The sequence below is a fragment of the Myotis yumanensis genome, unplaced genomic scaffold (genome assembly GCF_028538775.1).
Source record: "Myotis yumanensis isolate MYYU_CA2020_CCGP unplaced genomic scaffold, mMyoYum1.0.hap1 SCAF_17, whole genome shotgun sequence".
Taxonomy (NCBI): domain Eukaryota; kingdom Metazoa; phylum Chordata; class Mammalia; order Chiroptera; family Vespertilionidae; genus Myotis; species Myotis yumanensis.
In genome coordinates this window covers 14043132-14070172 of record NW_027223768.1, presented here as the reverse complement: position 1 = coordinate 14070172, position 27041 = coordinate 14043132, and the positions used below count along the sequence as shown (strand labels likewise).

Sequence of the window (27041 nt, the reverse complement as noted above, 5' to 3'; positions counted from 1 at the left end):
AGATATCCCTACACCTACCCACACCCACATAAAAATACCTTTTATTCCTTTTAATTAAAGATTATGAACACCTGACTGGGTTGTTACAGTACACTCAGAATCCAGGTCAGCTTGGCTGTCAGCATGGTTAAATCCTATCCCCATGTGATCTTTTCAAGCTCTCCCTTCCACAACTAACTCAACCACTGGCTGCACCGAGGGGTTAAGTAGCTTAGGTCATACAGACAGGATTCCTGATCAAAACTTCCTTCCCAGCATGCAATGAACACAACCCCCAACAGTTTAGGTACCAGGTAGCTCAATGGTAATTGGTTTGCCTGAAGGTGGTTAGATTCTTTTCCCTTAAACAGCGCAGGGAAAAAGGGAAACCAGTGCTGGGTTCCAGGATACTGCTTGACCTTTGTATGGACCAAATGGGTCAGTACATTACTTTGTGTGCTAATCTTTCTGCAAGGCTTACTCAGGGATAGACAGATTCTTCACTTTCTGTCCCAAAGCCACAATACCCCTTTCCTAAGATCTTTTTAAATTTATCTTTTTATTTTTAATCCTCATCCGAGGATATTTTTCAATTGATTTTTCAGAAAGAGAGTGGAAGAGTGAAAAACAGAGAGAAATATCGATGTGAGAGAAACACACACATTGGTTGCCACCCACACACACCCTGACGCCCGGGTTGGGGAGAAGCCTGCAACTGAGATACGCGTCCTCGACCGGAATTGAACCCAAGACCCTTTGGTCTGCAGTTCGACACTCCATCCACTGAGCTCCCAAGAATTTTAACACGACTATGAAGGACTCAGCTCTATAAGGGGTATATTAAGGTAGTGTTACAGTAGCCATAGCATTTCCAAGAGCACAACAAATAAAAAGTCCTAGCTGGATTTGAGAGAACAATTTCTTGTTATAATAAACCATAAATACAAGATTCTACTGAAACTGGAACAGTTGACAGAATATGGTTGAACTTACAAACCTCCAAGGGAAATAAGAGGGTCAAACAAAGCCAATGTATGGAAAAGCTCAAGACTGGTTTGGGATAAACCTAAGAATTACATTCAACATGGGTATCTTCTGACCCCTCCCCAGCAGGTATCTGCCATAGTTCTCCCATCCTTTCTGAAGCATCTGCTTAACCAATGGCCTTTCCCTCTCTACTGCAGGTGTAAGCCAACCCAATAGCACCCCTTTGGACATGATGCAAAGCCAAGAGGCAAGTTTATAAATCTTATTTCATGGTAGAAATAATGCACACACCCAAACCAGCTCACATATGTGGTATCAATGCACATGGTAGCAACTTCCATCAGATCAGAGCTGCTACCATGCATAACCTGTTATGTGACACTGTAGCTAGGCCAATGTTCCTAATTTACTATATTAAAATATCAACGTGGCAGAATGCATTTTTGGACTCCAGATTTTCTAACCACCTCTAAGTGGCTATTAAAGTGATAAAGAACAGAACTGCATCACAGACACCTAGGCATCAGGGAGGAACATTGAATGGATTCTTTCTGGGACTTTCAGAGAATAGAGAGATGAACAGAGGAAATGTTAGACAGTCAAAGCATATATGGCAGGTGAGGGGAGGCAGAGGTGGAAAGAAGGCCAACATATTCAAGTTCACAGAGAAGTCTGGGAGAAGGATAAAACAAACAAACCAACCCAAACAACAAAACGAAACCAAACCCAAATCAGAGGAAAAAAGGGTTTCATACAATAGTTATCAAAAAAGTAAAAGGAACACACTAAATGCACACACTGGTGGCAATAAGTCCATAGTCTATTGTGATAGGTCCTTCCAGCATCAGTCAGGTAGGCTCTTCTCTTGTCATCTCAAGGTTATTTACAGATGTGGTAACTTTTTAACAAGTCTCTCAGAGGAGGGAAGGCAGGCTTCAATCATTGGTTTCAGGATCTGTCTGTGCCATGTAGGCATCCAACTCCGCATCCAGGTGTCCTTTTGTTTTCGACATGTATGCATCCAATTGGTTGTCCAGCTGTTCCTTGGTCAGTACAGGGCGAGTAAGGGCACCTCTCCCTCGTCCACGGCCTCGGCCTCGGCCTCCAAAGCCCCCTCTTCCCCGACCTATCATACCCCGACCTGGCCCAAGGGAAAAAAAAGACAGTTACAAGTAGGTTTAATGGGTGCTCTAGTAAATGCCCCTTAGAGCAGTGGGGCCTAGCTGAGAGGCTGAAGGGCAGGGCAAAGAGGAGAAATCTGGAAAAATAGGAAACACACTGGGTAGCAAGCAACACATGGAAAGCACACATAATGAATCCCTTATTATATGCTCATCTCTAAATGCTATTTAATTTAAAAAAATTTTAATCTTTCCTAAAACAAATTACCTCAACTTTGGGACCTACTATAAGTTTATAATTAAAATACATTACAGACAAACTCATTTATTAAGATAGGGAGAAAGTAATAAGGGCACAGAGCAACAGAGGTATGAAGCCAGTTTTCAAATTAAGCTTTATTGGAGATCCTTCTGGAAAATTAGCTCATCTCTCCTCAAACTTATCAAACCTAAAGACCTAAAGAGCTGACCCTATGTCAGGAGACTGAGGAGTTATTTTTACATAGGAACAATGTGGGGAGATGGGAAAAAACATCCCAAGTAGTCTCAGCCACTTTATCTGCTATTCTAGATACTTATAACAATTATGGTTATCTGAGAGGTGGTTTCAATTCACTTAACAAAACATACCCAGCTAAGACTTTGACTCCCTCACCCCTGTGTCGTTGCTCAGAAACCAAGTCAAGATAATTTGGAAACGTGCTATTTCATCCTGAAACCCAAACTAGCTTGCACTTCACTCAATAAGCCAAGCAACATATAATAGGCGAGAAGAAAACAAGCCCTCAGTTATCAAATTTCCTTTCCTAACAGTTATTATCCCTTGGCAACTTTAAGGTCATAAATTATGGACCCACCACACACTTTAAAAGGACCAAAGCCAATATATACAGAGTTAAGCTGAGAGAGTAAAAATTTTCTTTTTCTTCGACAGATGTTGGGAGTTTTCCACTGAACTTTAAGCCAGAAAATTCCCATGAGATCTGGCATTTTAACAGCAACACCATTAAAACCCTTCCAATCTGGGTCAAGAGGTCACAAGACAAGTATCACTAAGTCTCAAAGGTAAGATTGTTATCAAACATGAGTCAGTCAGTTAACTGACACAATACCATCCTTGCTTTCTACCTCCTGGGAGCAAGCCGGAACCTTTACCCCCTCCCTTTCCTCCACAGGCGGGCATATCCTCAACTCCCCATGAGAGACTTGCCACCAGGGGAGCATGTGGTCCTGGGCTAACCCCCTGAGCCTGTCTCCAAGGTCCCTTTTGTTGCTTCTTCTATCCTAGGCCCTTCCTTGTTTCACGGTCCCCAGCTTTAATAAACGTACTCAAAAAGTCATCTCTGGTTTCCCATAGACACAAACTTTACCTTGAATTTACTTGGTTTTAGAGTCATTACCCAGTTCCAGATCTCATCCTTATTTTAACTCTGCTTCATTTTTGTACACCTTCCTCTTTCAGATTTTTAGACTCAAAAGAGGGGTTTTGAGTTATGGGGTGTGTTGTGTGTGGTGGTGGGGCAGGGACAGCGAAAGGTAAAACCCCAAACTGACCACTTTGTCATCTTAATACAATTTAAATTCACAAGAGTCTGGAAGACTGCACATATAATCTGGCTCTATAACATGTACCTACTAGTTCTTAGAAAACCTAGGACAGACTTTTGCACTACCACCATGTGAATTTAGAAAAATAAGCCAGTTTCAAAAAACAAAACAAGACAAACAAATAAGCCTGCCTATGACTTGAAGCTGTGCAGAAAGGTGGCTCTGAGCTTAAAGGGAGAGAAATAAGAGGGAGCTATTCTCTGAAGTTGGTAGCTGACTAACCTCTACCACCGATTCCGCCACGACCCATAGCTCCACGCCCTAGGCCCCCTCTCCCAGGACCTCCACGACCTCGAACACCACCTCTTCTTAAGCCCATTCGGGGAGCTACGGCTCGTCCACCTCGGAGCAGGTTTTGACCTTAGAGAGGAGGCATACAATGTATATGCAGGTAAATCCAAGAGAGACAAAAGTAGATTCTAACCAAAGGAAGGCGGTAAGGGTTAAATAAGTTAATTCAGGTAATTTTTAGGTTGGGTGGGGAAAGCTGCATATGGAGTGTGAACAGATTAAGATGCTCTTTATTCAATCAATTAAACAAGTCTGACCAAAAATCCGTTTTTTGGAAGAAGCTGGGAGGAGTTAAGGTAATTAGGAAGTATGTACATTTAATAAGTATCTACTGAATAATCAGATAGGTACCTAACATTACAATAAATTTACACATAAATGATATGGTTCCTGTTCTCAATACACTCTTGTAGGGACAAGAACTATGCAGGGAACAGTGCCCCAAATGTATATATAGCTAAGTGCTATGGGTCAACTTGTCTTCTTTTTTATAGATATAACAGTATTTCACTAGCACCAGGAAAAGAGATGACTGGTTAAGATATAGGCCAACAGACCCATACAGTTCTTAAGACTTGACTTATTTCTAGAACTTGAATGTGCTTTGATTCAAGCAGCAGCAGGGTGTTTTAAAATGGAATGGAGATGACATGAATTACCTGTTGTTACGCAGGTCATAGCCTCTCACCATTGCACATTATCAGAAAAGGTATGGCATTGATAAAAGGACATGCAGCACTATTAAAAATATGTGATATCAAGTTATTAATTATATTAATACAAATTCAGGCTTAAAGATGTTAAACAAATGTGTCCATAGCAGCCCAAGAGAAAAGGAAAGGGGGTGGGGCTCGACAATTATCAGGAACACAGCACTGACCTCGGAGCGACATCCCGCCCCTAAGCAGGGTTCTTGTGGCGCGTCCCCCACGTAGTCCTCCTCTAGGCAAGCCTCTCTGGATTAGGGGTAGGCCTCGTCCTCCGATCGCTCCCCTGGCCAGGGTCCCTATGGGTCGGCCTAACCGTGCCTGGATGTTACTCTTACCCAGGCGCTGCTTTAAGCTCTTCTGGAAGAAAAGGTGTTGAGGGATTGAGATCAAAAAAGCAATCCAGTGGGATTTTGTAACTCAAAGTGCAGAGAAAAAGAAGCAAGTGAGATGACTATGTGGAGGGAGATAAACCTGCTGTGGGTGTCATAAGAATGTTAAACTAGAAGCAAGCCTCAGAACATGACATAAAGGCAAAATTCTGATCCAGAGCTTCTAAGAAGCTTGAGAATGGTCCTATGACATTGGCACTACAACAAATTAGCTTGCTAGTTTGCCTATAAAAGTCTTACACCACTACTTGAAACTTAAGTTTTAGTAAGAACACTCTATATTCCAAATCCTGATTCTGTTGTTTTTAAATCACAGATTGACAATGATATGACTTGATTCTTGATTAATACTTGCCCAAGGACTACCACTGTCTTCAAAGGTTTACTCAAACACCACAGGAAGTTCATCACACTCTGGGCAAAATTTAAATTAAAAGTTCATCTGAATTCTTGTGACTTAAGAACAACATTTGATTTCTCAGAGGCCAACGTGTTCCATTTTTCCTGAGTACATATCCCCAGACGGTCCACTTTTTACCTTAAGATGTAAATAAACACAAAAAGTCAAACCTCCTTTTCTTAATTTCTTAAATAGCCTTAATTCCATGTCTACCCTTGCAAAGAGCTCCATTAAACCAGTATAATGAATGACCTTTAATTCAAAATGAACATATAACTCAAATGTATCTCTAGAGAGAGACATGCCAAACTTGCATCAGAATAAAGACAGGTGAGCTATAATCACAAAACTCAGGCCCATACTCCAGGACAAAGACATATCAGAGACAAAGATTTTCAATCATTTGTCCCTAGAAGAAAAATTATAAAGACCACATACCAAAGAATTAAATTTCTTCCAAGAAAAAGGTAACTGTGTAGCTTTGAACACAACCAAGACCTTAGCAAACTTGTTTTTCTATAAAGCCATCAGTCAATATAAATTAAAATAAATTCTATGTATCCTTAGGCTTCACCCATAAACGACTACCAATGACTTTTTTGCAACCATATATTTTGAGTTATTATTATTAGCTTTCTAGCACAAGATCATAAACTGCTTCTAATCAGAGGGCCAGGCTTTGAACATTATGCACCTAGCGTGAGCAGGTATAACCAATCATAAAAGCCCATGACATCACTCTCCTGACTGCATACTATTATAAGGTCAGGACTTCATTCTACATGTCATTTTGTTCAGGCATCCTGAGAATACTCTCCCAAGACCTGTGTTTTAAAGGGAGAATGTACAGCACTTAGTTCTTCTCCCTTCCCAAGCCTTACCTGCCACCAATATTGGTCTCTAACATTGACAGGAAGCTTAAGGATGTCCACTATATCACCCAGTTTCTACTCTAGAACTGTGCTGTATGCTAAGGTAGCCACTACCCACATGTGGCTAATTCAAGTAAATAAAATTAAAAACACAAAGAAACACCTGCCCACCCCCTGCCCCCAACCAACCAAGCTCCTCAATCGCACTAAGCACATTTGAAGTGTTCAAAAGTCCCTTGTAGCTAGTGACTACCGTATTGGAGAGCACACAGGACATTTTTACTACTGTAAGAGTTCTATTGGACAGTGCCACTCTAGAGGCTATTTCTGCATAGCCTATATTTAAAGCTTCTTGTTGAAAGACCCTTTGGAATGATCTGTCAGAGACTTGTCTTCAACAATTTTTTATATTTACTCCTAGAAAATGGTGGTGCCTTTTACTGCTTTCCTGAGTCAGGGACGAGCGCAGTCACTCCAAGGCTTAAGGTAGCTGAAGCAGAAGGCCTTGTTTATTTTTGGTCAGTGAGCCCAGTGGTTCTGGGTGGGGGTGGGGGTTATATTTAACTGCTGAATTTATGCACAGCCATGCAGTGCTACCAGTTAGTCCTTACAGTTGCATGGCACCGCCCTTCAGACGCCCAGCCACAGCTTGGACATATCCTTCCACAGCCACTGTCCGGACTTGCATATAAAGTCTATGAATAATAAAGAGCAGGTTTTTATTTCAGGTCTGAATAGGATTATCTCTTACTGGAAATTTGAAAGCAAACCCATTAACTTTTAAATTACTCAGTGCTCTCGCTGGACTTTACTGACAAAAATTTAGGTGCTGCGGGGATGAGGGTCATCCTATTATTTCTACTATGTTAGCACTGAAACCACTGACTGAGGCCATTCAGACCCCTGCACTAGGGGAGAAAGAATAAAAGCACTTCCCTGATTTGTAAATCATTTAACAGGGAATAAAGGATTTTTTGAAGGTCATCTAAAACCAAAATTTCTTTGTAGAAAAAGTCAGTGAATTAACTTTAAGGACAAAGGATCAGAAAACAAGAGATTAGCACTCATTGATAACAGAGAAACAGGCCACATTGATGGCAAACACCCTAAAAAAGAGAAAGACAACAAAGAGTTACTTATTGGTACCTGCCAAAATGGGAATTCTCTGAACTTCTCTTTCTTGCAGAGAAGTTTCAGCTTTTGCCCTGAGCCACCTTGTATCACTCCTGACAGTCTTAGTGGACTGCCTGACAGAAATCACCAGCTGCTTCTGGAATGTTAAGACTCATTCTCTCACCTGCTTAAGCTTTAATGCTGCCTGGACAGAGGGTCTATTTTCCATCTGCTGGGCCAGTCTTCTGTTTCTGGCACTGGCTAGCTGCTGCTGTTGCTGCATCGAAGCCCGAATATTCACTGGCATCGGCTGTTTGTTCTTCAGCATATTAGTAAAGCTTCAAGGTCGAACAAAATGGATGTTTAAATAAAAGCTTTATTATAAAACATTTATTGGCATTTTCATGGCTTGCTAGACCAGGAACTCCAGATCCCACGAACTTTTAAGTAAAGCGGTACACTTAGATCAAAGCTGATGTGGGTTAAAGACTCCTCGGCTTCCATAAACTTGCAAGAATCAGAAACTTAGAAATGCAGCTAAGTGCAGCACATTCAATCAAAAGTGATAACAAGGGCTCAAGTAACGGCTTTTAGAGAGGTGAAAGGTATGAAAAACACGCAGTAAGCAGATATGATGACAACACGAGACAAAAGATGTAGCTTCAAAGACAAACAAAGAAAGTCAAAACCCTGGGAGAACTGAGGGTGCATTTTAAGGGCAAATATAAGGAAGGACTAGAGCACCTTCAAAGCCCATGGAAATAACGTGCCCATGTAAGTTATAGGAATGCATCACATTTTCTTATGTATTTGTCCACTTAGTTATGTGAATACAAGGAATTAGTGTATCCAAGAGAAAAGAAGCACATATGCTTCCGAAAAGGCAAAAATATACGTGGTCTAAAATCAACTTACTAAAATCACTGGCCAAAGGCTCTCAATGAACAGAGCCCTCATAGACAGAAACCGCCTTTTAATATCTTCAATTTTCTTAGTCTGAAATGATTAATTTTTTTTTACTCCAACTATTTCTGGAAAAGTTAGATTAGTACAACTGTTTTAAGAGTTTGTGAAGACACTCTATTATTTCTGTAAAATAAGCTTAATGAAATGGAAGAGAAGAACACTTAACTGTAAAAGAATCCAAAACAAAAACAAACGAAAAGCAGAATGGAAAGAAAGTGAAATGGAGCAAAAGCAAGTGCCTCTTACAAGGCCCAAGAATGGCATTCAAGGGCCTTCGGACATATTCAAAGCTCGCTACCCGCCTCTTACAGGCCAGACACAACACTGCCGGCCTTGGACTGGGCAGCAAGCCTACTGCAGCCAGGGTACCGTGCTACCAAGCTGCACCATCCCCGTGTCAATATTAAAAAAATGTGAAGAAAAGGGAGGGTGTGAGGAGTCTTTTTAAAATACATCCCACCAAATCAATATTTCAGACAGCTTAACATAAAAATCTACTGGTAAGGGGTTTTGAAACAACTGCCCAATTTGCTCTGTGTACCACATAAATAAGATGCAACTAAGAACAGAGGTCTGTAGCCTTCTGTTGGTATTTAGTTTAAAACCGGCTTTTGTGCATTGGACCCCAGGGCCAATTTAAGGAATGTTTTCTTAGGAACGAGCTGAAGTTGCTGTTCGCTGCCTCACCGCTCATTTAGAGACATCTTGGTGGTGCTTTTTAGCACAACTTTCGGTGCTGACTGTGCAGCCATCTTCAAATCCCGAGGATCTACAAAGGACAATAGGCAGAATGAGCACATCAGAAACAACAAGGGCCTCATTTCTACCGGGGCCCAAGGCCCAAGGCAGCAGTGAGTGAGTGAATGAATGAATGAATGAAAAGGCCTGCATCAAAGACTCCTGAAGACCACACTGAAACTCATTCCAGGTGCTTAAGCTTATAAGACAGTGATGTCAAACTAGCACACTTCAAGGCCAAGGGCCAGAAAATATCTGCCAAAGCCTCCCAAACGGCAGGCCCAGACCTAGCTGAAGGGAGTGTTTAAGGGCCTGGCTTCCCATCTAGCGCAGTCCTCAACCACCCTGGCTGCAAGGAGCTTTTAAAAAAAAAATGCAGGAGCCTGGGCCCAAACCAATTAAACCTCGATATCGGGTGGTGAGGTCTGGGGATCAGCAACTGGAGAGGGGAAGAAAGGCTACCCGGCGCTTCCCACGTGCAGCCCCGACCGAGAACCACCGATGCGGAGAGGACACAGGCAGACCGAGTTTCAAACTGGCATCGACTCCAGAACCAGAGGGGCGTGGGCAAGGGGCTGGGGACCTGGGGGTGGGGTGGGGAGAGGGGGCCGGCCAGGCTTCCCGATCGGGCATTCACCTGGGCGTGAGCGCCCGGAGAGCGCTCGATGACATTTAACCTTAAAGCTGCCATGACTTTCCAGCGTCCCCCCAAACCCCGCAGTCCTCATTTCACCTCCCTACCATCTCGAAGTCCTGGCAAGACCGCCAACTTTGCTCCACCCGCCAAACAATTCTCCTTTTTATCCACATCAAACCGCAACCGCTCGCCGCAGTCCCGCCGCCAGTTTCCAATCCGGGCCCCGCCCCGCCGCGCGCCCCGAGGCCCCGCCCCTCCCCGGGCTCCCACGCGCCAGCACCCTCTCGGCTTCCACATCCCAACCCCGTCCGGTTCGCCGGCCCTTCCGCTCCCCGAGCCTATTTCTTCTCACCACAGAAACTTACCGAAGGAAAAGGACGCCAGTGCTCCTCCCGGGGCTGCCACGACGGCTGCGGAAGGCGGGCCGGGGGCCGGCCGAACCTGAGTTGATGGTGAAGGGGCTCGGGTGAACGGGTTTGGTTGGCTAGACGCGTAAGTGGTAGGCTGCTAGGTCAGTTCGCTGTTGGCTGGCTGTCTGCTGGGCTCAGCCGGTCCACCTGCCCACACGGCCTGCCCTTTCCTGCCTTTCGTCGGTGCCACCGCAACCGCTGCCACCAACTCCCGCTCGGTGCCCAAACAAAATGGCCGCCACGCCCAGTGCGGAGTGGGACCGGCTAAAATGGCGTCGACGCAATTACGTCATGCGTCAGATCTGCGCACAACTAGGGGGCGGGGAGGTTTGTGCTACGCCTGCGCGGGAATCGGGGCGGAGCCGTAGAGAGAAGGCGGGGCTTTAGCGACGCTCCCTTCTGAGAGCTCGCGGTGCTTCGCCCACAGAGGGGCGTGGCCAAGGCCTGGCATTTGGAGGTTCTTCCTGGCAGGGTTGTTAGTACGAGATCTGGGCCCCTCGGAACGGATTTGTTCCCCGTGGAAATCGTGTTCGTATTTCCTCGCGCGTCTGCTCGCTTCCCCAAACTAAGGCAGAGCGTCTAAGATGCTTTACGCGGGCCCGGCCGGTGTTGCTCAGTGGTTGAGCCCCGGCCCCTGAACCAGGAGGTCACCGGGTTCGATTCCCGGTCAGGACAGGACGCGGGCCCCGGTTGATGATGTTTCTCTCCCATCATTGATGTTTCTATCTCTCTATCCCTCTCTCTTCATTTCTGAAATCAATAAAAATATTTTAAAAAAATAAATAAACTTCTTAATTTGCACTGGTTCTCCCCTCCTTATCATTTGCTCTCTCCAGAGTTGTGGAGTGCCATGAACGCCCAGCCACCTCTACTGGATCCTGCTCCAGTCACCCCCCCCCATATTTTCCTCTTTGCTTTTTCCCCTCCCCAACTTGGCCTGAATGTTGTTAAATTGTTAAATCCTTATTTGGGTGGAATCTTTGAGTCCCTGTTCTCCCTTCCAGGTCTTCCCTCATCTGCCATCTATGTGGATTTTGATACAGACATATACGGGGTTTTCTAATGCCTGGATACACAAAATGCTCAAATGTTTGATGAATGAGTGAATGAATGAATGAATGAATGAACACATCTTCAACTCTCCACCCTCTTCAACCCCCATGTGCGCCCATCAGGATCCTAGCATTTCTGTGTATGTGGTTAATGGTCTGGCGTCCTTACTGGACTTTATCTGTGTGAGGGTTAGGAGTGTGTTTGTTTTATTCACTGCTGTATCCCCGGTTCCTACACGATGTCTAGCACATGGGAGATCCTCTAAATGTTCTTTTAAGGGAAATTCTCCTTCTGGCTTTTATAGCTGAGAAGCTAACATCTCCTTTACTTCCAGCTGGAACCTTGAACCCCTCCCTTTCTGGGCCTTGAGACTCCCTCAAGTAGGAAGAGGCAATGGTTCTGTGACCTCTCTCTACATAAGATTCCACCCCAAACACGGCAAGTTGGAAGTGAGCCACCTTTACTTCCCCCACCCGCGTCCAGAGCCCAAAGGAGACCGACAGCAGCTGTTGAGAGAGAAGCCTTTAATGAAAGACGAGTTGCAGGTCTGGCCCACTACTCTTGCGCCCTTGTTGGAGGGTGGGCAAAGGTGGGACTATGGGGAGGGGAAGGTGAGAAGGAAGGAAAGCAGGGTGTAGGGGCAGGTATGGCAGGGCAGAGGGGAAGGGCGCGGCCCACTGGGGCTGTCTGCTCAACTGTTCTCCCAGAAGAAGTTGTTACAGGCCACCGTGAGGGCAGCCACCAGCACCACATACTCCTGGAAGTCCACCTCCCCATCTCCATTCTCATCCAGCTCCTTCATCACCTTGTCCACAGCATCCGCATCCTTCTGGGCCTGCGAATGGAGGAGATAGAGAGAGCACTGTATGGTGATGTCTATAGCGCTGAGTCAGAGGCAAGGGGGTGGTTGATTGGGGAGAAGGAGACAGAGATGAGCACGAGGGGGAGCTACATCTAAATATGGGACTCTGCTACCCTCCTCAAAACCGACACCCGGAGTCTCCTGTTGCCCACAAATAAGCTCCTCAGCAAGGCAGAGTAATAATAACATCAGCTACATGTTGAGTGCCTGCGATGGGGTAAGCACTACACCCGGAGGTTAGGAGCCTTGTCTAACGTAATTCTAACACCAGTAGTATGAAGTAGGTTTCATTATTCCTATTCTAGAGAAGAAACAAATGGACAGTTGGTGGTTAAACAATGTGTCCAAAGTCACACCGCTAGAAAGTGGCAGTGTCAGAATTGGAACCCAGGTCTAATAAAATCTCAAAGCTGTTTCACTTTTTACTTCTCCTTTAGCCTTTTTTTAAATTGATGAGAGAAAGAGAGAGAGAGAGAGGGGGGGGGGGGGGGGGGGGGAGAGAAACATCGATTTGTTGTTTCACTTACTTATGCATTTATTGGTTGCTTCCCCTATGTGCCCCGACCAAAGATCAAACCTGCAACCTTGGCATTTGGTGATGACGCTGCCTGGTCAGAGCTAGCCTGTTTTTCTGCATCCTTCACTCTAGTCAAAACTGCTGCGCATGCTGCGTATTCTTCCCGCCAGGCTTTTGCTCATGCAGGTACCTCCTCCTAAGATGTCTGCATTCACCCTGACAGTCTTCCACTGGAAATCTATGGCTCCAGTGCCACTTCTTTGGAGAAGCTGTCCCACTTCAACCAGGTTAATATCCTCCCATAATATTTTCTGCCACTTCTGTTAAGCGTCTGTGTGCTTCCTGGTGTTCAAGGTTTACTTTCAGGTGCCAGTCTTTCCCTGCTAGACTGTGAGCCTTGTTTTTGATGTACTGACACAGGGCCTGGCACCGGTGATGAATAAATCAGGGCATTTTGACTTGAACCAGGAGAGGAAGGAGATGGGTGAGCTGGGCTGGGGAGATGGCAGGGAGATGCCCACTCCGTCCCCCCTCCCCTCCCCCATTCCACCCTGTGCTTACGTCCAGGAAGCCAGAGAGTTCGGTCTGTAGCAGCTCTTTCAGCTCCTTCTTGTTCAGCTTGTACTTGTCCCCCTCCTTGCCCGAGTGGGCATGGAACACATTGATGAGAGTCTCCATCGCCGTCTCCAGCTCAGAACCCATTGCGCAGCTCACCTACCCACCCCCCACCATGGAAGTGAGCTGGGAACCATGCTCAGGCCCTCACCCCGACCCTGGTTCCACAGCCCCAATAGCCTTGAGCTCGGAGGCCCATCACAATGTGCCTTTCCCTGGGATTTTATGATGTGGGGAACCCAAACAGATCTAAGTCCAGACCGTTCTCTGTGTCCCTCAAACCAGACGCCAGCCAGGGGGAGTCGGGGTTTGGGGCATGGAGGTAGGATGGCGGGAGCGGCTCTAGAGGCCTGCAGTGGACTTCGCAATGTCTCCGGCTGCCTGGGCAGACACGGAGGAGGGTGTGGCGGGCGGGCAGGCAGGCAGGGGTGGTCACAGGACCCAGCCAGGCTTCCTCTGGCTCTATTTTTACCCTGGACATTGCCTGCCTAGCACAGCCAAGCTCTGCTGTTGGGGGTTGGTGGGCTGGGCTCCTCGCTACAGATTCGACTCTGCTGCCCACCCCTGGCAAAGAGTCCGTCTGATGCCCCTGGACACCTGGTGGAGAAGGTGCCAGCCCGAGTGGATGGCCCAAGGTTCATGGGGAGAGGGTCTCCTTGCCTCTGAGCTTCCTGTCAGCAGACTGGGGGCCTCTTTTGGTCTTTCAACTCTGTTCTGACCTGCACATGGCACCTTGGCTGCCTGGGGTAAGCCTCTATCACCTCTAGTTCGGTTCCTCTTACTCCTGGGTAGAATCAGCCCTTCCATCGGGTGGTGGGAAGGGAGAGAGGAATGTCTGAGCCTTTGCCCTGGAGCCAGAGCTTCCAGGGAAGAGGAGAGGAGACCTGTGCAAGGTTTGTCCCTGCTGCCGGCCACTCCCACCCCAAGGCCCAGCCTGGTAGATGTGGGGACAGTGGCAGCAGGGAGAAGGGGATTGGCATGTATTGGGGGAGATAAAACGCTGAGCGAGTAAGGTCCTCTGAGTTTAAGGGGCTGGGAGAGAGGAGGAGAAAAACGAAGGGGTCCATCGAGGAGAGGAGATTGCCAAGCCAGGGGTCTCTTTCCCTGGGTCTTAGGACAGGCAGCCCCTTCACAGCCTCAGGGGGCAGCTCAGGTGTCTCAGATCAGGTGTCCCCATCCTGCCCCAGGCCTGAGGGGCTGGACAATAGGCCCTGATCAAATGACATCCCCGCTCTTCAATGGGGCCCTTGTGAGTGTCACCTGAACTCCGGACATGAGAAGCGGTTGTCACAGAGACCTGGGGGAGATGGAACCCAAGCCTGGCCGATGGAGGGGATAAGGGGCGTGTGAGGGAGGAGTGCTGGAGGCTCAGTTACAGGCCCAGCCAGGCGGGGCACCTGGAGCTCTCCAGCTGCAGAGCAGCCAGGCATTTTATGTAGGGGCTGTTCAGAGAGGACCTTGACAGGGAGGGGGCCCCTGGGAAAACAAAGATAAAAGAATTGGGGGAAAGAGGAGTCTGGAGGTCTGGGCCGAGAAAGCGGAGGAGACGGGAGGTGACATGCAGGGAGAATTGGGAGTGGGTGTAGTTCCCTCCCGCCCCCTCTTCCTGATATCTCAAGGTCTATGCCCTGCCACCCCCAGGCTTCCCTGGGTCGCAGCTGGCTGGGCGGGGGTGGCAGAGCCGCTGTTCCATCTGCTTTCGTTCTAATCTCAATGGAAGTGGGCCCAGGGTGGGTCCCCTCCCCAGCAGCTGGGAGATGCAGGGAGCCTTGGGAGGGCACTTGAGGGCTCCCTGGTTGGAGGGCCTGCTCTCCTGGAAACTCAGTGGCTGGGCTCCCCACTGGCTGCCTCACCCACTCACCTAGTTCCCAGATATCCCTCTGCCCTTCATTTGCCTCCTCTCACGACCCTCCAAACCCTGACTCCCCCACTTCCCAAACTGCTATCGTCCGAACTCCCCCCAGACGATCCGTGCACCACAATGCCACTGTCCCCAAACTCCTGGAGCCCGACTGAGGTCCCTCCCCCCAAGCTGGCCAGGGTTGGAGCGGGCAGCGTACTCACTGTCAGCCTGGGCCTGAGGTGGGAGCAGGTTCCGGACAGACAGACGAGGCTGCAACTGTGGCTCCTGGAGCTGTGTGGGGAGACCTGTCTTCAGTCCTCCTTCCCCCACTGACCCCCCTCCATCGGCTCCACCCCTTCACAGATAGACACCCAGTGGGGCAGGGGGCCAGGAGTGGACAGAGGCGCCCTCTGTCTCCTGGGCTGGAACAAGCTGCCCTGTGTCTTCTTTTCCAGGCTTGGTCGCCTCTCCCCCACTGCTGGGCCCCAAGGCAGAGCCTAGGGAAGGGGAATGGGAAAGGTCCGGGGAAGGACACTGAGGGCCCCCCCTTTGTCACCCCCCCCCTCCAGTACCTGGTTGTGGCCAGCTCGGCAGGGAAGGGGAGGAGCCCACTGAATAATTTAGCCTTGGAAGGCTCCCCCAGGGGTTCCAGGATGAGACTCCAGGAGGGATTGCAGCCTGGGTCCCCTCTATGGGTCTCAGCCGGATCCCATGGCCTGTGGGGCCTCCGGCTGGGACTCTCTGGAGGGGATCTGGGGCTGCAGGGTCCTTGGACCCCATTCTGAGGTGGGTGCTTCTTAGACTGGGCCTCTCAGTGCTGAGCTCCCTCCCTTGGTTCTTTCAGTCTGCAGTCACCCCCTCTCCCCCCAATACACACTCCTGATTGGACGTGGGGGTGTGGTGGGACACAGGCTCCCCTTTTCGGGAGGGACAGGACCGTAGGCTGCAGGCTGGATGGGATCTGGCCAGGCAGTTCCAGGCAGGTCCTCTCCCCCCACCCCACCCCCGACCCCAGCCAAAAGGGGGTCTGCGCGTGGGCTGGGCTAGCGCGGGGGTGGGGAGAGCCAGGCTCCAGGGCCGACTGCCGGGCGCGGGCGGGCGGGGGTGGAGGGATGGTGCGGGGAGGGGGGTGCGGGAGGGGCAGCAGCCGTGGGCGTCTCCTCGCTCCAGAATCAACAGGAAACTTGTGTCCTCCGGCCTTGGGAGCGGCCGGCCTCCCGGCCTGAGCGCTTATAAACCTCAGCTCCGCTGCTCGTGCGCGCTGCACTCCATCTGTGCGACTCGCCCCGGTGAGTTGTGTCCCCCGAACTCGGGAGGGAGCCCGAGGAGCCTTTTCCTCCCCGGGTTCCCAGGCCCCGCCCCGGAGCCTCCGAGGGAATCTGGAAGAGGCTTGGGCAATGCAGCCACAGGGAGGGAGCGGAGGGGCGGCTGGAAAGAGAGGATGAGCGGGCAGGTCCCCCCGGCCCTCCCCGGCCCCTGGGCTGTGGGTGCGGGACGGAACCCCTCCTGGGTGGCGGCAGTCGGAGAGGCCCAGCCAGGACCCTTGTCGCCCGGGAACAGGGGCGGGAGACTGGGGAGTCCTGTGCTCTGCCCCGCTGGCCCTGCTGGGAGGCGGGGAGGGCGCCCGAGGGCCAGCCCTGACCACAGCGGGGCGCTTGCAGACCGGGCTGCTCTGCTAGGAGGGGCAGGCCGAGTGCCTGCGGGTGATGACCTGATCCCCGCACAAACAAGCAAGCTCTCGAGGCAGGCAGCCTCCTGACCCTTTGAGGTTGGGTGAGGCTCCAAGCAAGGGCCCTGGGACTGAACCCCACAGAGGGGTCCGGAGACTGACAGGGCTCCCCGCAGCCTGAGAGCCTCCTCCCGGAGATGCTGTGACTGCGGGCGTGGGCTGGAGTGTTGTTGCTGCTGTGTTTTTTCTACCCCCCCCACCCCCCCAGCTGGGCCTCAGTTTCCATCATGGTTAAGTGAGGATGTGGACCGTATTTTCTCCTGCCCACCCGGCTCTGATGGCCTAGGGACCTCCTGGCAGGAGCTTTGGGTCCAGTCCTGTGTGAGGGAAATGAGGCCAGAGAGGCACAGAGCAGACACAGGAACCTCACAGCATCTTCTGATGGGAGCACAAAGCCACTAACGCTTCCCCTCACACAGACACAGAGTTGCCTAGTCACACACACACCAGGCAAGATCAGCCAGGACCACTCGCACAAGCAGTCGACTACACTCTTCTCCACAACACACCTGTGGTCAGGGTTCAGGCTGAGGGACCACCACAGCGCGGTCCTTAACACACAGGCACTGCAAAAGGACCCCTGGGGTGGCTCAGTGGGTGAGTGTTGACCTATGAACTAGGAAGTCATGGTTCGAATATTGACCTGGGCACATGCCCAGGTTGCAGGCTTGATCCCCAATAGAGGATGTGTAGAAGGCAGCCCACCAGTGATTCCCTGTCATTGATGTTTCTCTCTCTCTCCACTTCTCCCTTCCTCTCGGAAGTCAATAAAAATATATTTAAACAAAAAACAAACAAAACAGGACCCTGGACTGATATCTAGAGAGGAAGGGGTTTCTGGAAATGAATACCCTTCCCCGCACCTGCACTGAGGTACTCCCTTGCCCAAGCTCCATCCCTGTTTCCTCCTTCCTTCCCCATGATGTCTTGTCCAGACAGGGGTGAGGTGGCCACCCAGGGCAGGGGCACTCTGGCCTATCCTGACTCTCTCTTTCCTTCCCCTCCCAGCAGGTCAGCCCCCAGAGGACATCAGCTATAGTCCGCAGGGTCCTAATGGCAGCAGAGCAACTAACTGAGGTGGAGACAGCCATCGACACATTGGTCAACGCCTTCTTCACCTTTGCAAGGCGGGAGGGCCGGAAGGGCAGCCTCAACATCAACGAATTTAAGGAAATGGTCACTCAGCAGTTCCCTCACCTGCTCAAGGTAGGTCGGGGTCTCTGGGCCTGAGGTTTTGGCAGACAGTGACTGTGGGACTCTGTATATGTGACACGGCATTGCTGGGCACAGTCATGTGACCACAGGTGTGTTGTGGAGAAGAGTGTAGTCGACTGCTTGTGCGAGTGGTCCTGGCTGATCTTGCCTGGTGTGTGTGTGTGACTAGGCAACACGGTGTCTGTGTGAGGGGAAGCGTTAATGGGCTTTGTGCTCCCATCAGAAGATGCTGTGAGGTTCCTGTGTCTGCTCTGTGCCTCTCTGGTCCCATTTCCCTCACACAGGGCTGGACCCAAAGCTCCTGCCAGGAGGTCCCTAGGCCATCAGAGCTGGTGGCCAGGAGGAAATACGGTCCACACTCCTCACTTAACCATGATGGAAACTGAGGCCCAGCTGGGGCGGGGGGGGGGGGGGGGTAGGTAGAAAAAACACAACAACAACAACAAAAACCCCACAGCCCAATTCATGTACTCATAGACTCTCAGTGACTGCTTCCTGCCCACCCTCTCTGGGAATCCCCTCAGTCATGTGCCTGACAAGGTCGTTCCTTCTTTCCTCACTGGAGAGAAGAGGGATTTAAATGTCATCCCCACTGGGTTGGTACATCATCCCCAGGCTGCTAACAGTTTCTTTCTGAAAAGCCATGGGCACATGAAGTGTGTGAAGATGGGTTTAAAAGCAAGCAAACTGGTCTTTGAAATTCATAGTCTATCATTTGCAAAATCCCCTACATCAGTGGTCGGCAAACTGCGGCTCTTTGGCCCCTTGAGTGTGGCTCTTCCACAAAATACCGACTTCTGCGCATGGGCCACGAAGTTTCAATCGCACTGTACATGCGCGCCCGCACGTGGTATTTTGTGGAAGAGCCACACTCAAGGGGCCAAAGAGCCGCATGTGGCTCGAGAGCCGCAGTTTGCCGACCACTGCCCTACATCCTTAGATTTCCCAGACCTTTCCCTTCCTCTTCTCACAGGAAACTTTAGATTCTCTCCTGAAAAGACAGCATTTCCTGTAGCCTCGTCACATAGCGAGTGGTTTTTCTTCCAAATCCAGCTTCCTCTGGGCCTGGAAATGCAGGAGTGACGTGACCTCTTTGCTTTTCATCGCTGCTTCCGGATCTTCGTTTTTTCTTCTTTCTAAGATGCCCAGCTCCTTGGAAGCTCAGATACCACCTGCTTTTTCTTAGAGCTCTTCAGCTCCTTGCTCATTGTTTTATTCTCATCGCTGGTACTGTCATTATCCTTAGTATCCACAGAGACAGCCCATCTAGCACCTGGCCCTTTCCTTTTCTTGAGAATGCCTCACTTCCAAAGATTCTGTCTTCTTGCATCTCAGCATTCCACTCCTCTGTTCAGGCTTCAGATCTTGTTATTACTGAAATAACGCACCACTTCCAAAGTCTCAATTTTAAGCCTCCCTTTCTCTGCCTTCTACCTCCGGTCATTCTGATATTGCTCCTCTGTAGGGGAGTAAAAATGAATGTTCTTCTGGCTTTCGTAATCAAATTAACATGAGGTAGATTAAGAGGAGAAACTAACCAAATTTAATACATGTGTACACATGGGGGTTCCATAAGAAGATGGGGCCCTAGAAGAGTAGAGGGTTATATGCCATTCTGGAGCAAGGAGAAGGCGGGGAGGGTTGTGATTTGGGACTTGAAAGGGCAGGGGGGCAATTCCCATTGAGACAGAAGAGCAAGTGTTTGGCAAATAATGTTTGCGGGGCCATCTTTAACAGTGGGGCACAGAGGACTTTTACCAAACGGGTTTTGCCAGGTTCCTCCTTGTCTATCACACAATATTCATATTAAACTATAGTTATCTATCATGATAGTTCCTTTATGGAGCAGGTTCTCTATCTAAATTCTTTTAGGCATTTAGGGGGAAGGTCAAAGGTTTTTTCCTGAGTCTTTTTTATTTTTTTTTTTATTTTTTTATTTTTTATTATTTTTTTATTTTTAAATTAAATCTTTATTGTTCAGATTATTACATTTGTTCCTCTTTTTTCCCCCCATAACTCCCCTCCTTCCAGCTCCCACCCCACCCTCCACCCTCACTCCCCACCCACTGTGTTCATCCATAGGTGCATGATTTTTGTCCAGTCACTTCCCGCATCTCCCACACCCCTTTTCCCCCCAAGAATAGTCAGTCTATTCCCTTTCTATGTCCCTGATTCTATTATAATCACCAGTTCATTCTGTACATCAGGTTATTTATTCACTTGATTCTTAGATTCATTTGTTGATAGATGCATGTTTGTTGTTCATAATTTGTATCTTTACCTTTTTCTTCTTCTTCCTCTTCTTAAAGGATACCTTTCAGCATTTCATATAATACTGGTTTGGCGGTGATGAACTCCTTTAGCTTTTCCTTATCTGTGAAGCTCTTTATCTGACCTTCAATTCTGAATGATAGCTTTGCTGGATAAAGTAATCTTGGTTGTAGGTTCTTGGTATTCAGCACTTTGAATATTTCTTGCCATTCCCTTCTGGCCTGCAAAGTTTCTGTTGAGAAATCAGCTGACAGTCGTATGGGTATTCCCTTGTAGGTAATTGAGCCTCTTTCTCTTGCTGCTTTTAAGATTTTCTCTTTGTCTTTTGCTCTTGGCATTTTAATGATGATGTGTCTTGGTGTGGTCCTCTTTGGATTCCTTTTGTTTGGGGTTCTCTGCGCTTCTTGGACCTGTAAGTCCATTTCTTTCACCAGGTGGGGGAAGTTTTCTGCCATTATTTCTTGAAATAGGTTTTCAATATCTTGCTGTCTCTCATCTTCTGGCACTCCAATGACTCTGATATTAGACCGCTTAAAGCTGTCCCAGAGGCTCCTTACACTATCTTCACACTTTCGGATTCTTTTTTCATTTTGCTTTTCCAATTGGGTGTTTTTTGTCGAATCTTTGGTTTGATTATTGTACTCCTCTGGTCTGCTATTGGGTATAATATTCTTTATTTCAGTCCGTGTATGCTTACTTTCTAATTTCTTTATCGTAGCATCGAGGGTCTCATTAGTTTTCGTGAGGCTCTGCACAAATTTATGGCAAGCCCTCAAAATTGCGATTCTTAGCTCCATATCCTCCATTTCTGTCATGTTTTTTTGTCTCCGCATCTTTTATGCTTTCTTGGTGCACCCCCTTGTGGTCTCTGTGCGCAGTCTTGTTCTAGCCAAGCCTTAATTGTTGTAGTTAACACTAGAGGGGTTTGACCACCAGGCCGGCTGGCTGTGGAAATCAGCTGTATGGAAAACGTCTGCCTTCTGGGGAGGCGCTAATCCAGCCTTTGCCTGAGGCGATCGGCAAATGGCTGTGCGCAGGTTTTGGGCGGGGCGGGATCAACAGGGCGGGCGGAGGGAGCAGTTATGGCCACGCTCGGTCCCGTTCCCAGAGGCTCTGCTTCTCAGAACCCCGGCAGCCGCTGCAAACCTCGGAGAGAAAGCTGCCCTCAGGTCCCAACTGATGCCGGATAATCCCGCTTCTCCCGTTTGAGTCTGGGTCCCTAGAGACTCGCCCGGATCTGGAGCCCAGAGCCCGAGACTCACTCCCGGCAGAAAACGACAACCGCGCCCTCAGCCACCAGCCCGCTTTGCGCGCGCACCTCGGTACCTTTGTATTTTCCACACTGCGCCGCCTCTGAGCCTCGATTTGCTGTTCTCTTTCCTTCTAGTTGTAGAGTCTCTCTTCAGCCAGCCTTCCTGTGGTTCTGGGTGATGTCCGTTCAGTCCCCCAGTTGCACCTTTGAAATGGTTGCTTGCAGCAGCGGTCTCCGGTGCCCACCTACGCCGCCATCTTGGTCTCTCCCCTCTTTTTTTATTTTTTTTTAAATCCTCATCCAAGGTTATGTTTATTGATATTAGAGAGAGAGGAAGGGAGGGAGGGAGAGAGAGAGAAACATTGGTTGGTTGTCTCCCTTCTGCACCCAGGGTTGTCAGTGGGGCAGAGTAGGGGGAGTGGGATATTTATGTCTCCTGTAAAGTTTAGAGTAACCAGTCGAACCAGGTGTAGGCAGTCCACTGGAAACTGGGTGAGGCGGTGTACTGGAAACTGAAAGCTGTGTCATGTCTAGCAAAACCTGAAATGAGAATAATAGGAAAACTGAAGGGAGGGTGAGAGCCCCAAGCAGGGGGTAATGGTAGAGAATATGCCTAACAATAACCTGTAGAGTTGGCTTTCTCTCTCTCTTCAATCCTCAACCAACCATATGCTGCTTATTTATTATTTTTTAAAAAATAGATTTTTATTGATTTTAGAGAAGAAGGAAGAGGGAGATAGAAGCATCAATGATGAGAATCATCGATTTGGCTGCCTCTTGCACGCCCTCTACTGGGGAGCAAGCCCGTAACCCAGGCTTGTACCCAGACCAGAAATCGAACCCAACCAATGTTCAACTACTGAGCCACGCAGGCTGGGCTGTTTTTTATTGATTTTTTTAGAGAGAGGAAGGGAGAGAAAGAGAGGGCTGGTTCTCTCATATTATGCAGATTTTTACTGGTGGACCTCACATGTTTATTTCTTAGTAAGAATTTTAGTAACACTTAGTCATGGTAAAAAAGGACCCTATAGCCCTGGCTGGTGTGGCTCAGTCCAGTATGCGGAAAGGTTGCGGGTTTAATTCCTAGTCAGAGCACATACCTAGGCTGCAGGTTAGATCTCCAGTTGGGTGAGTAGGAGAGGCAACCAATCCATCGATGATAGTTCTCTCTCCCTTCCTCTCTCTCTGAAAAAGTCAGTAAACATATCCTCGGGTGAGGATTTAAAAAAAAATAAAATAAAAAAGAATTCTGTAGATTGTTCGTTGGGATCATGTAAATAAATTTTAGGAAACATTTACATGTTTACACCATTGAGCCTTTCTTTCTAAAGAAAGATATGTTTTTATATTTATTCGAATTTTCTTTTATATTTAATACATATTCTGAGGTCTAGTTGCCAATGTGTCAGGGCCTCATTAACATAACACAAGACACCTTGATCATGCTCTACACTTAGGATATTCCAAAGGTTTGGGGAGTTCTGAGTCAGGAACTGTGGAAGACCACAAACTGTATATATTAGAATTATATTTTGATCAGTCATCTGAATGACCAAATATATATTTTTTATAAATCACAGTGTTGCATATATCCTTCAGTTCAGTTTTCTTCACAAAACCTAAACAGATTTCTACATTTATGCTAAGTGCTTTATTTTATTTTATTTTTTACATATATATATATTTAATCCTCACCCGATGATATTTTTCCATTGGTTTTTAGGGAGAGTAGAAGAAAGAGGGAAAGACAGAGAGAAACATTGATGTGAGAGAAACACATTGACTTGCTGGAGCTTGACTAGGGCCCGGGCGGGGAGGAGCCTGCAACCAAGGTACATGCCCTTGACCGGAATTGAACCCAGGACCTTTTGGTCTACAGGCCGAGGCTCTATCCACTGAGCCAAACCAGCTAGGGCTATTTTTTACTATTTTAAATGTGATCTGTCTTATTATAGTTTCTAACTGGTTAATATTTATATACCTAAAAGGTATTGGTTTTTGAGTACTAATATTATAATCAGATACTTTATCACTTCTAGTAGTCTTTCTTTGGGGATGAGGGTAGACATACAGAATAGTGGGTAAGGACATAAGCTTTGAGTCAGACAATCTAGGTTCAAATGCAGGTTCTAGCATGTCATCCTTGATTAGTTATTTAATCTTTCAGAGCCTTAATTTCTCGTCTGTGAAATGGACTCATAATAATGTTTTTCGTTGGATTGGTCTTGCATTTGTTCAGTCAGTGTTCTGTCCTGTCCTGATGCTGTTCTAGGCTTTGGGTTACAGTGGTGAACAGGCATCTGCTATGTGCCAGACCTTCTCCCAGGCATTGGCATTACAGCGGTGAACAAGATGGACAAGGTCCCTGTGCTCATGGACCCTTTCATTCCAGCAGATTACGAAGATTAAATGAAGCCAAAGAGTGTAATGTGTTAGCATAATGCTTGGAACAGTCAGCACTATTAAGTGCTTACACTTGTGGAAATGTTAGCTATTATCATTCTTTTTTTTTCCCCTAGGTGTACAATGATGTCATTGCTGAGATAATAAGAAGTGAATTTTCCTTTTCTTTCCCAATACTTATTATACCTTTTATTTCTTTCTCTTAACTAATTGTATGTTTTCTCTCCTCTGATATAGTGTTACACTGGGCATCTTTGCCTTCAATTGGCAATGCTTATAGTATTCTGCAATTAAACATGATAGTAGCTTTTTAAAAAGTCTTTTTTTAAAAAAAATATATTCCATTGATTCTCCACAGAGAGGAAGGGAGAGGGATAGAGAGTCAGAAACATCGACGAGAGAGAAACATCGACCAGCTGCCTCCCGCACACCCTCCACTGGGGATGTGCCAGCAACCAAGGCACATGCCCTTGACCGGGATCGAACCCGGGACCCTTCAGTCCGCAGGCTGACGCTCTATCCACTGAGCCAAACCAGTCAGGGCTAAAAAGTCTTGTGTAGCTCTTATATGGATCAGCTTTGTGCCATCTAATGAATAGGCAAATCTTCTCTGTGTTCATCCAAATATTGATTCAGATATTCAGCATCAAGCTGTGCCTGAGGCACCCTTCTCTGGTTGGACAAGGATGCATTGTTAAACAGTCCGCTTTTTGGTTGTGATTGTTTATCTGGCAACAAAGCCTTTGATCATGACGGTCCAGCTTACAGTATCCTTTGATTTCCCAGGCTTGTCATGAGAGACTTAGTCAAGGGCCCTCTAGGAAAACGCCTTGTGTCTTTGCCATTCCCCCAATCTACCAGGCTGGTGACTCAAGTGGAAATATGAGAAGACATCAGGTTTATGCATGTGAGCAGCCACGTGCTGAACTTCTCCAGCTTTCTGGGGTGAGGAGGGTGGCCTGAGAAGGTTTTGAGGATGATCAGAGTGGGTCCATGCCTACAAGGGCTCCCCGAGTGTCCTTGCACAAATCCCAGGGCTGGTGCAGTCGTGTTCAGAACCCACCTCCACCTGCAGGTGAGGGCCCTCGGTGTGCATCTCTTCCCAGCTCTGTGTTCATCGCCATGTCTGTGGTTCCCAGTCTGCTGTGGCGGGAGTATTTCCACCCCAGCAAACACTATGAATCAAGCCCCCACCTCCCTGTGCTCCTCTCCCTTGGAGTTGGGCCCCCCGGCAATCCTGTCTTGGGGCTGCAGCCTCATCTCGAAGGTCTGGGTCAGGTCCTCACACTCCCTGAGGGAAGGGAATGGCAACTAGCCGTTCTTCCCTCTCTCCCTCTCTCGAGAACCATTGTTTCTAACCTCACCCTTCCCTTTCGTGTCTCCTTAGGATGTGGGCTCCTTGGATGAGAAGATGAAGAGCTTGGATGTGAACGGGGACTCAGAGCTCCGGTTCAATGAGTACTGGAGACTGATTGGGGAGCTGGCCAAAGAGGTCAGAAAGGAGAAGGAGACGCAGAAGAAGTCTGGCTGCCTGGGATAAGATGAGCAGGACCGGGCAGAACTCCACTCCCCGCAAATAAAGCTTTCTCCTTAACACACGAATGTTTCTTACTCGCACCCACCCTGATTTCTTCTCGTGAGACTAGTGGGTGGGAAAGCTCTGCTCTGACCTGAGGGCTGGGGGCGGGGGGGGGGGGGGGGGTCCAAAAATTATGGGCTCTTTGAGGACCAGGAATGTTACTCATCTTCAAATATTCTGCAGCATCTAGCACCGAGGTCTCGTGTTCAGGTTAGGTTGCTCAACAAATAAATGGTTGGTGAATGAATATATGAAAGGCAGAGACAGATCTCTGGGCCAGACGAGGTGACTCACTCTACTGGTGCCTCCTAGGGCTCAGGGGCGTGGTCTCAGTTCCCATTTTTCTTATTCCTGGGCTTTGTGTCGTTGGGAGATGATAGTCGTGACTACGTGCTGAGGGCTTGTGTGGGGAGCCCGGACTCAGGCCCTGTTCCTCATAATTCAATCCCTGGTTGCAGAACTCAGCTCCCGGTTGGGCGCCATATGCGAGGGCCATGGCATACTCATGCCAGCTCAGCCTGGTTCAGTGACCCTGAGTGGGGGCGATGAAAGGCTTAGAAAAGACAGACAAGAGAATGAAAGCTGGGTCTCGGTGGGGCGCTGCCTCTCTGATGGACAGCGCCAGCACCCACAAGCCGCGTCACTCAGGCACGTGGGGCCACGTGTTCGGACCATAGGTTCAAGCTCATAACTCTAGCTGTTGGCTATCATTGTGCTGGGCAGGCTCTGCCCTCCAAGCTGGGACTTGCACGTGGCCATGAGGGGACTATGCCCTCTCCTCAGTCCGAGGCTTGAACGTGTCCAAAACACTGTGGCTGCGCCCCACAGGCTTGCTGTATGCCAGGCGCAGTGCTAAACATCTTCTTGCATTATCTTCGTTACTTCTCACAGCCCTTGGAGGTCGGTTCTGTTTGTCAGTCCTGTATTAAAGAGGCGGAAACAGATTTTAGAGAGGTTAAGTCATAAAGTCATGAACAGGTGGAACTGGATGGAAATCTCAGAGCCTCCGATGAATTGGCTGGGTGGGTGCTTGGAAACGCTGGGCCCTCCCTCCTTCGCTCCCTGCTCCCTCCAGAGCGGGGGGGGGGGGGGGGGGGGGTGGAACGGAAGGATGGACACAGGTTCTGGTTCGAGGGCTGTGGGGTAACGATGGCGGAGGTGCTGCAGGAGAATCAGACAAGGACGCCTCAAGAAGTCGAATTAAAGAGTCACATTTATTGCAATCCGGGACTATGAGGGGGCATTTCCCAAATCTCATAGTGATAAGATGGCCGCAACACCAGATTTATATAGGCAAAGATCACAAAGGTATTGATTACATCCCAGGGTTTGAAATGAGGAACCTGATTTGCAAAAAAGCAGTTTACAGAAGCAGAAGCAGCATGTTATCTAAATTATAGTTTTGGGTCTCCGGATCACTGAATTGACAGAAACACCTTAACTGGAGCCCTCTGACCTTGGGATAATTGGCTGTCCTTCCC

General features: G+C 48.5%; 3 protein-coding genes across 8 annotated transcripts; 1 reads left to right on the top strand and 2 right to left on the bottom strand.

Annotated features, from left to right (window-relative positions):
• Positions 1-799: 799 nt before the first annotated feature.
• Positions 800-10478, bottom strand: CHTOP (chromatin target of PRMT1). 4 transcript variants are annotated; one of them, XM_070397171.1, is made up of 7 exons: positions 10177-10478; positions 9124-9205; positions 7655-7808; positions 6969-7052; positions 4867-5053; positions 3918-4055; positions 800-2107 (listed from the first exon to the last, which is right to left on the bottom strand). In XM_070397171.1, exons 2-7 carry the CDS (start codon positions 9186-9188, stop codon positions 1902-1904), a joined length of 834 nt encoding a protein of 277 aa, XP_070253272.1. In that variant the 5' UTR covers positions 9189-9205; positions 10177-10478; the 3' UTR covers positions 800-1901. The 4 variants fall into 4 exon arrangements, with proteins under 4 accessions (XP_070253272.1, XP_070253273.1, XP_070253274.1 ...); XM_070397172.1 differs by lacking the exon at positions 6969-7052; XM_070397173.1 differs by lacking the exon at positions 6969-7052 and having other exon boundaries at positions 4867-5050.
• A 1305-nt stretch (positions 10479-11783) lies between these two features.
• Positions 11784-15454, bottom strand: S100A1 (S100 calcium binding protein A1). Of its 2 annotated transcripts, none has more exons than XM_070395936.1 (3): positions 15329-15454; positions 13215-13367; positions 11784-12109 (listed from the first exon to the last, which is right to left on the bottom strand). In XM_070395936.1, exons 2-3 carry the CDS (start codon positions 13353-13355, stop codon positions 11966-11968), a joined length of 285 nt encoding a protein of 94 aa, XP_070252037.1. In that variant the 5' UTR covers positions 13356-13367; positions 15329-15454; the 3' UTR covers positions 11784-11965. The 2 variants fall into 2 exon arrangements, with proteins under 2 accessions (XP_070252037.1, XP_070252035.1); XM_070395934.1 differs by having other exon boundaries at positions 15333-15453.
• Positions 15455-16268: 814 nt separating this feature from the next.
• S100A13 (S100 calcium binding protein A13) lies at positions 16269-25579 on the top strand. Of its 2 annotated transcripts, none has more exons than XM_070395933.1 (3): positions 16269-16400; positions 17852-18046; positions 25369-25579. In XM_070395933.1, exons 2-3 carry the CDS (start codon positions 17894-17896, stop codon positions 25519-25521), a joined length of 306 nt encoding a protein of 101 aa, XP_070252034.1. In that variant the 5' UTR covers positions 16269-16400; positions 17852-17893; the 3' UTR covers positions 25522-25579. The 2 variants fall into 2 exon arrangements, with proteins under 2 accessions (XP_070252034.1, XP_070252033.1); XM_070395932.1 differs by having other exon boundaries at positions 17849-18046.
• The last annotated feature ends 1462 nt before the right edge of the window (positions 25580-27041 follow it).

What these genes read in the sequence shown, in the direction of transcription:
- CHTOP (XM_070397171.1), bottom strand. Translation starts at nt 9,188, where the DNA reads ATGGCTGCACAGTCAGCACCGAAAGTTGTGCTAAAAAGCACCACCAAG. An exon ending in AAGATGTCTCTAAATGAGCG is followed by an intron (nt 7,809 to 9,123) that starts GTGAGGCAGCGA and finishes TCGACCTTGAAG; the next exon opens with CTTTACTAATATGCTGAAGA. An exon ending in CAGCATTAAAGCTTAAGCAG is followed by an intron (nt 7,053 to 7,654) that starts GTGAGAGAATGA and finishes TATTATTCATAG; the next exon opens with ACTTTATATGCAAGTCCGGA.
- S100A1 (XM_070395936.1), bottom strand. Translation starts at nt 13,355, where the DNA reads ATGGGTTCTGAGCTGGAGACGGCGATGGAGACTCTCATCAATGTGTTC. An exon ending in AACTCTCTGGCTTCCTGGAC is followed by an intron (nt 12,110 to 13,214) that starts GTAAGCACAGGG and finishes CTCCATTCGCAG; the next exon opens with GCCCAGAAGGATGCGGATGC.
- S100A13 (XM_070395933.1), top strand. Translation starts at nt 17,894, where the DNA reads ATGGCAGCAGAGCAACTAACTGAGGTGGAGACAGCCATCGACACATTG. An exon ending in AGTTCCCTCACCTGCTCAAG is followed by an intron (nt 18,047 to 25,368) that starts GTAGGTCGGGGT and finishes GTGTCTCCTTAG; the next exon opens with GATGTGGGCTCCTTGGATGA.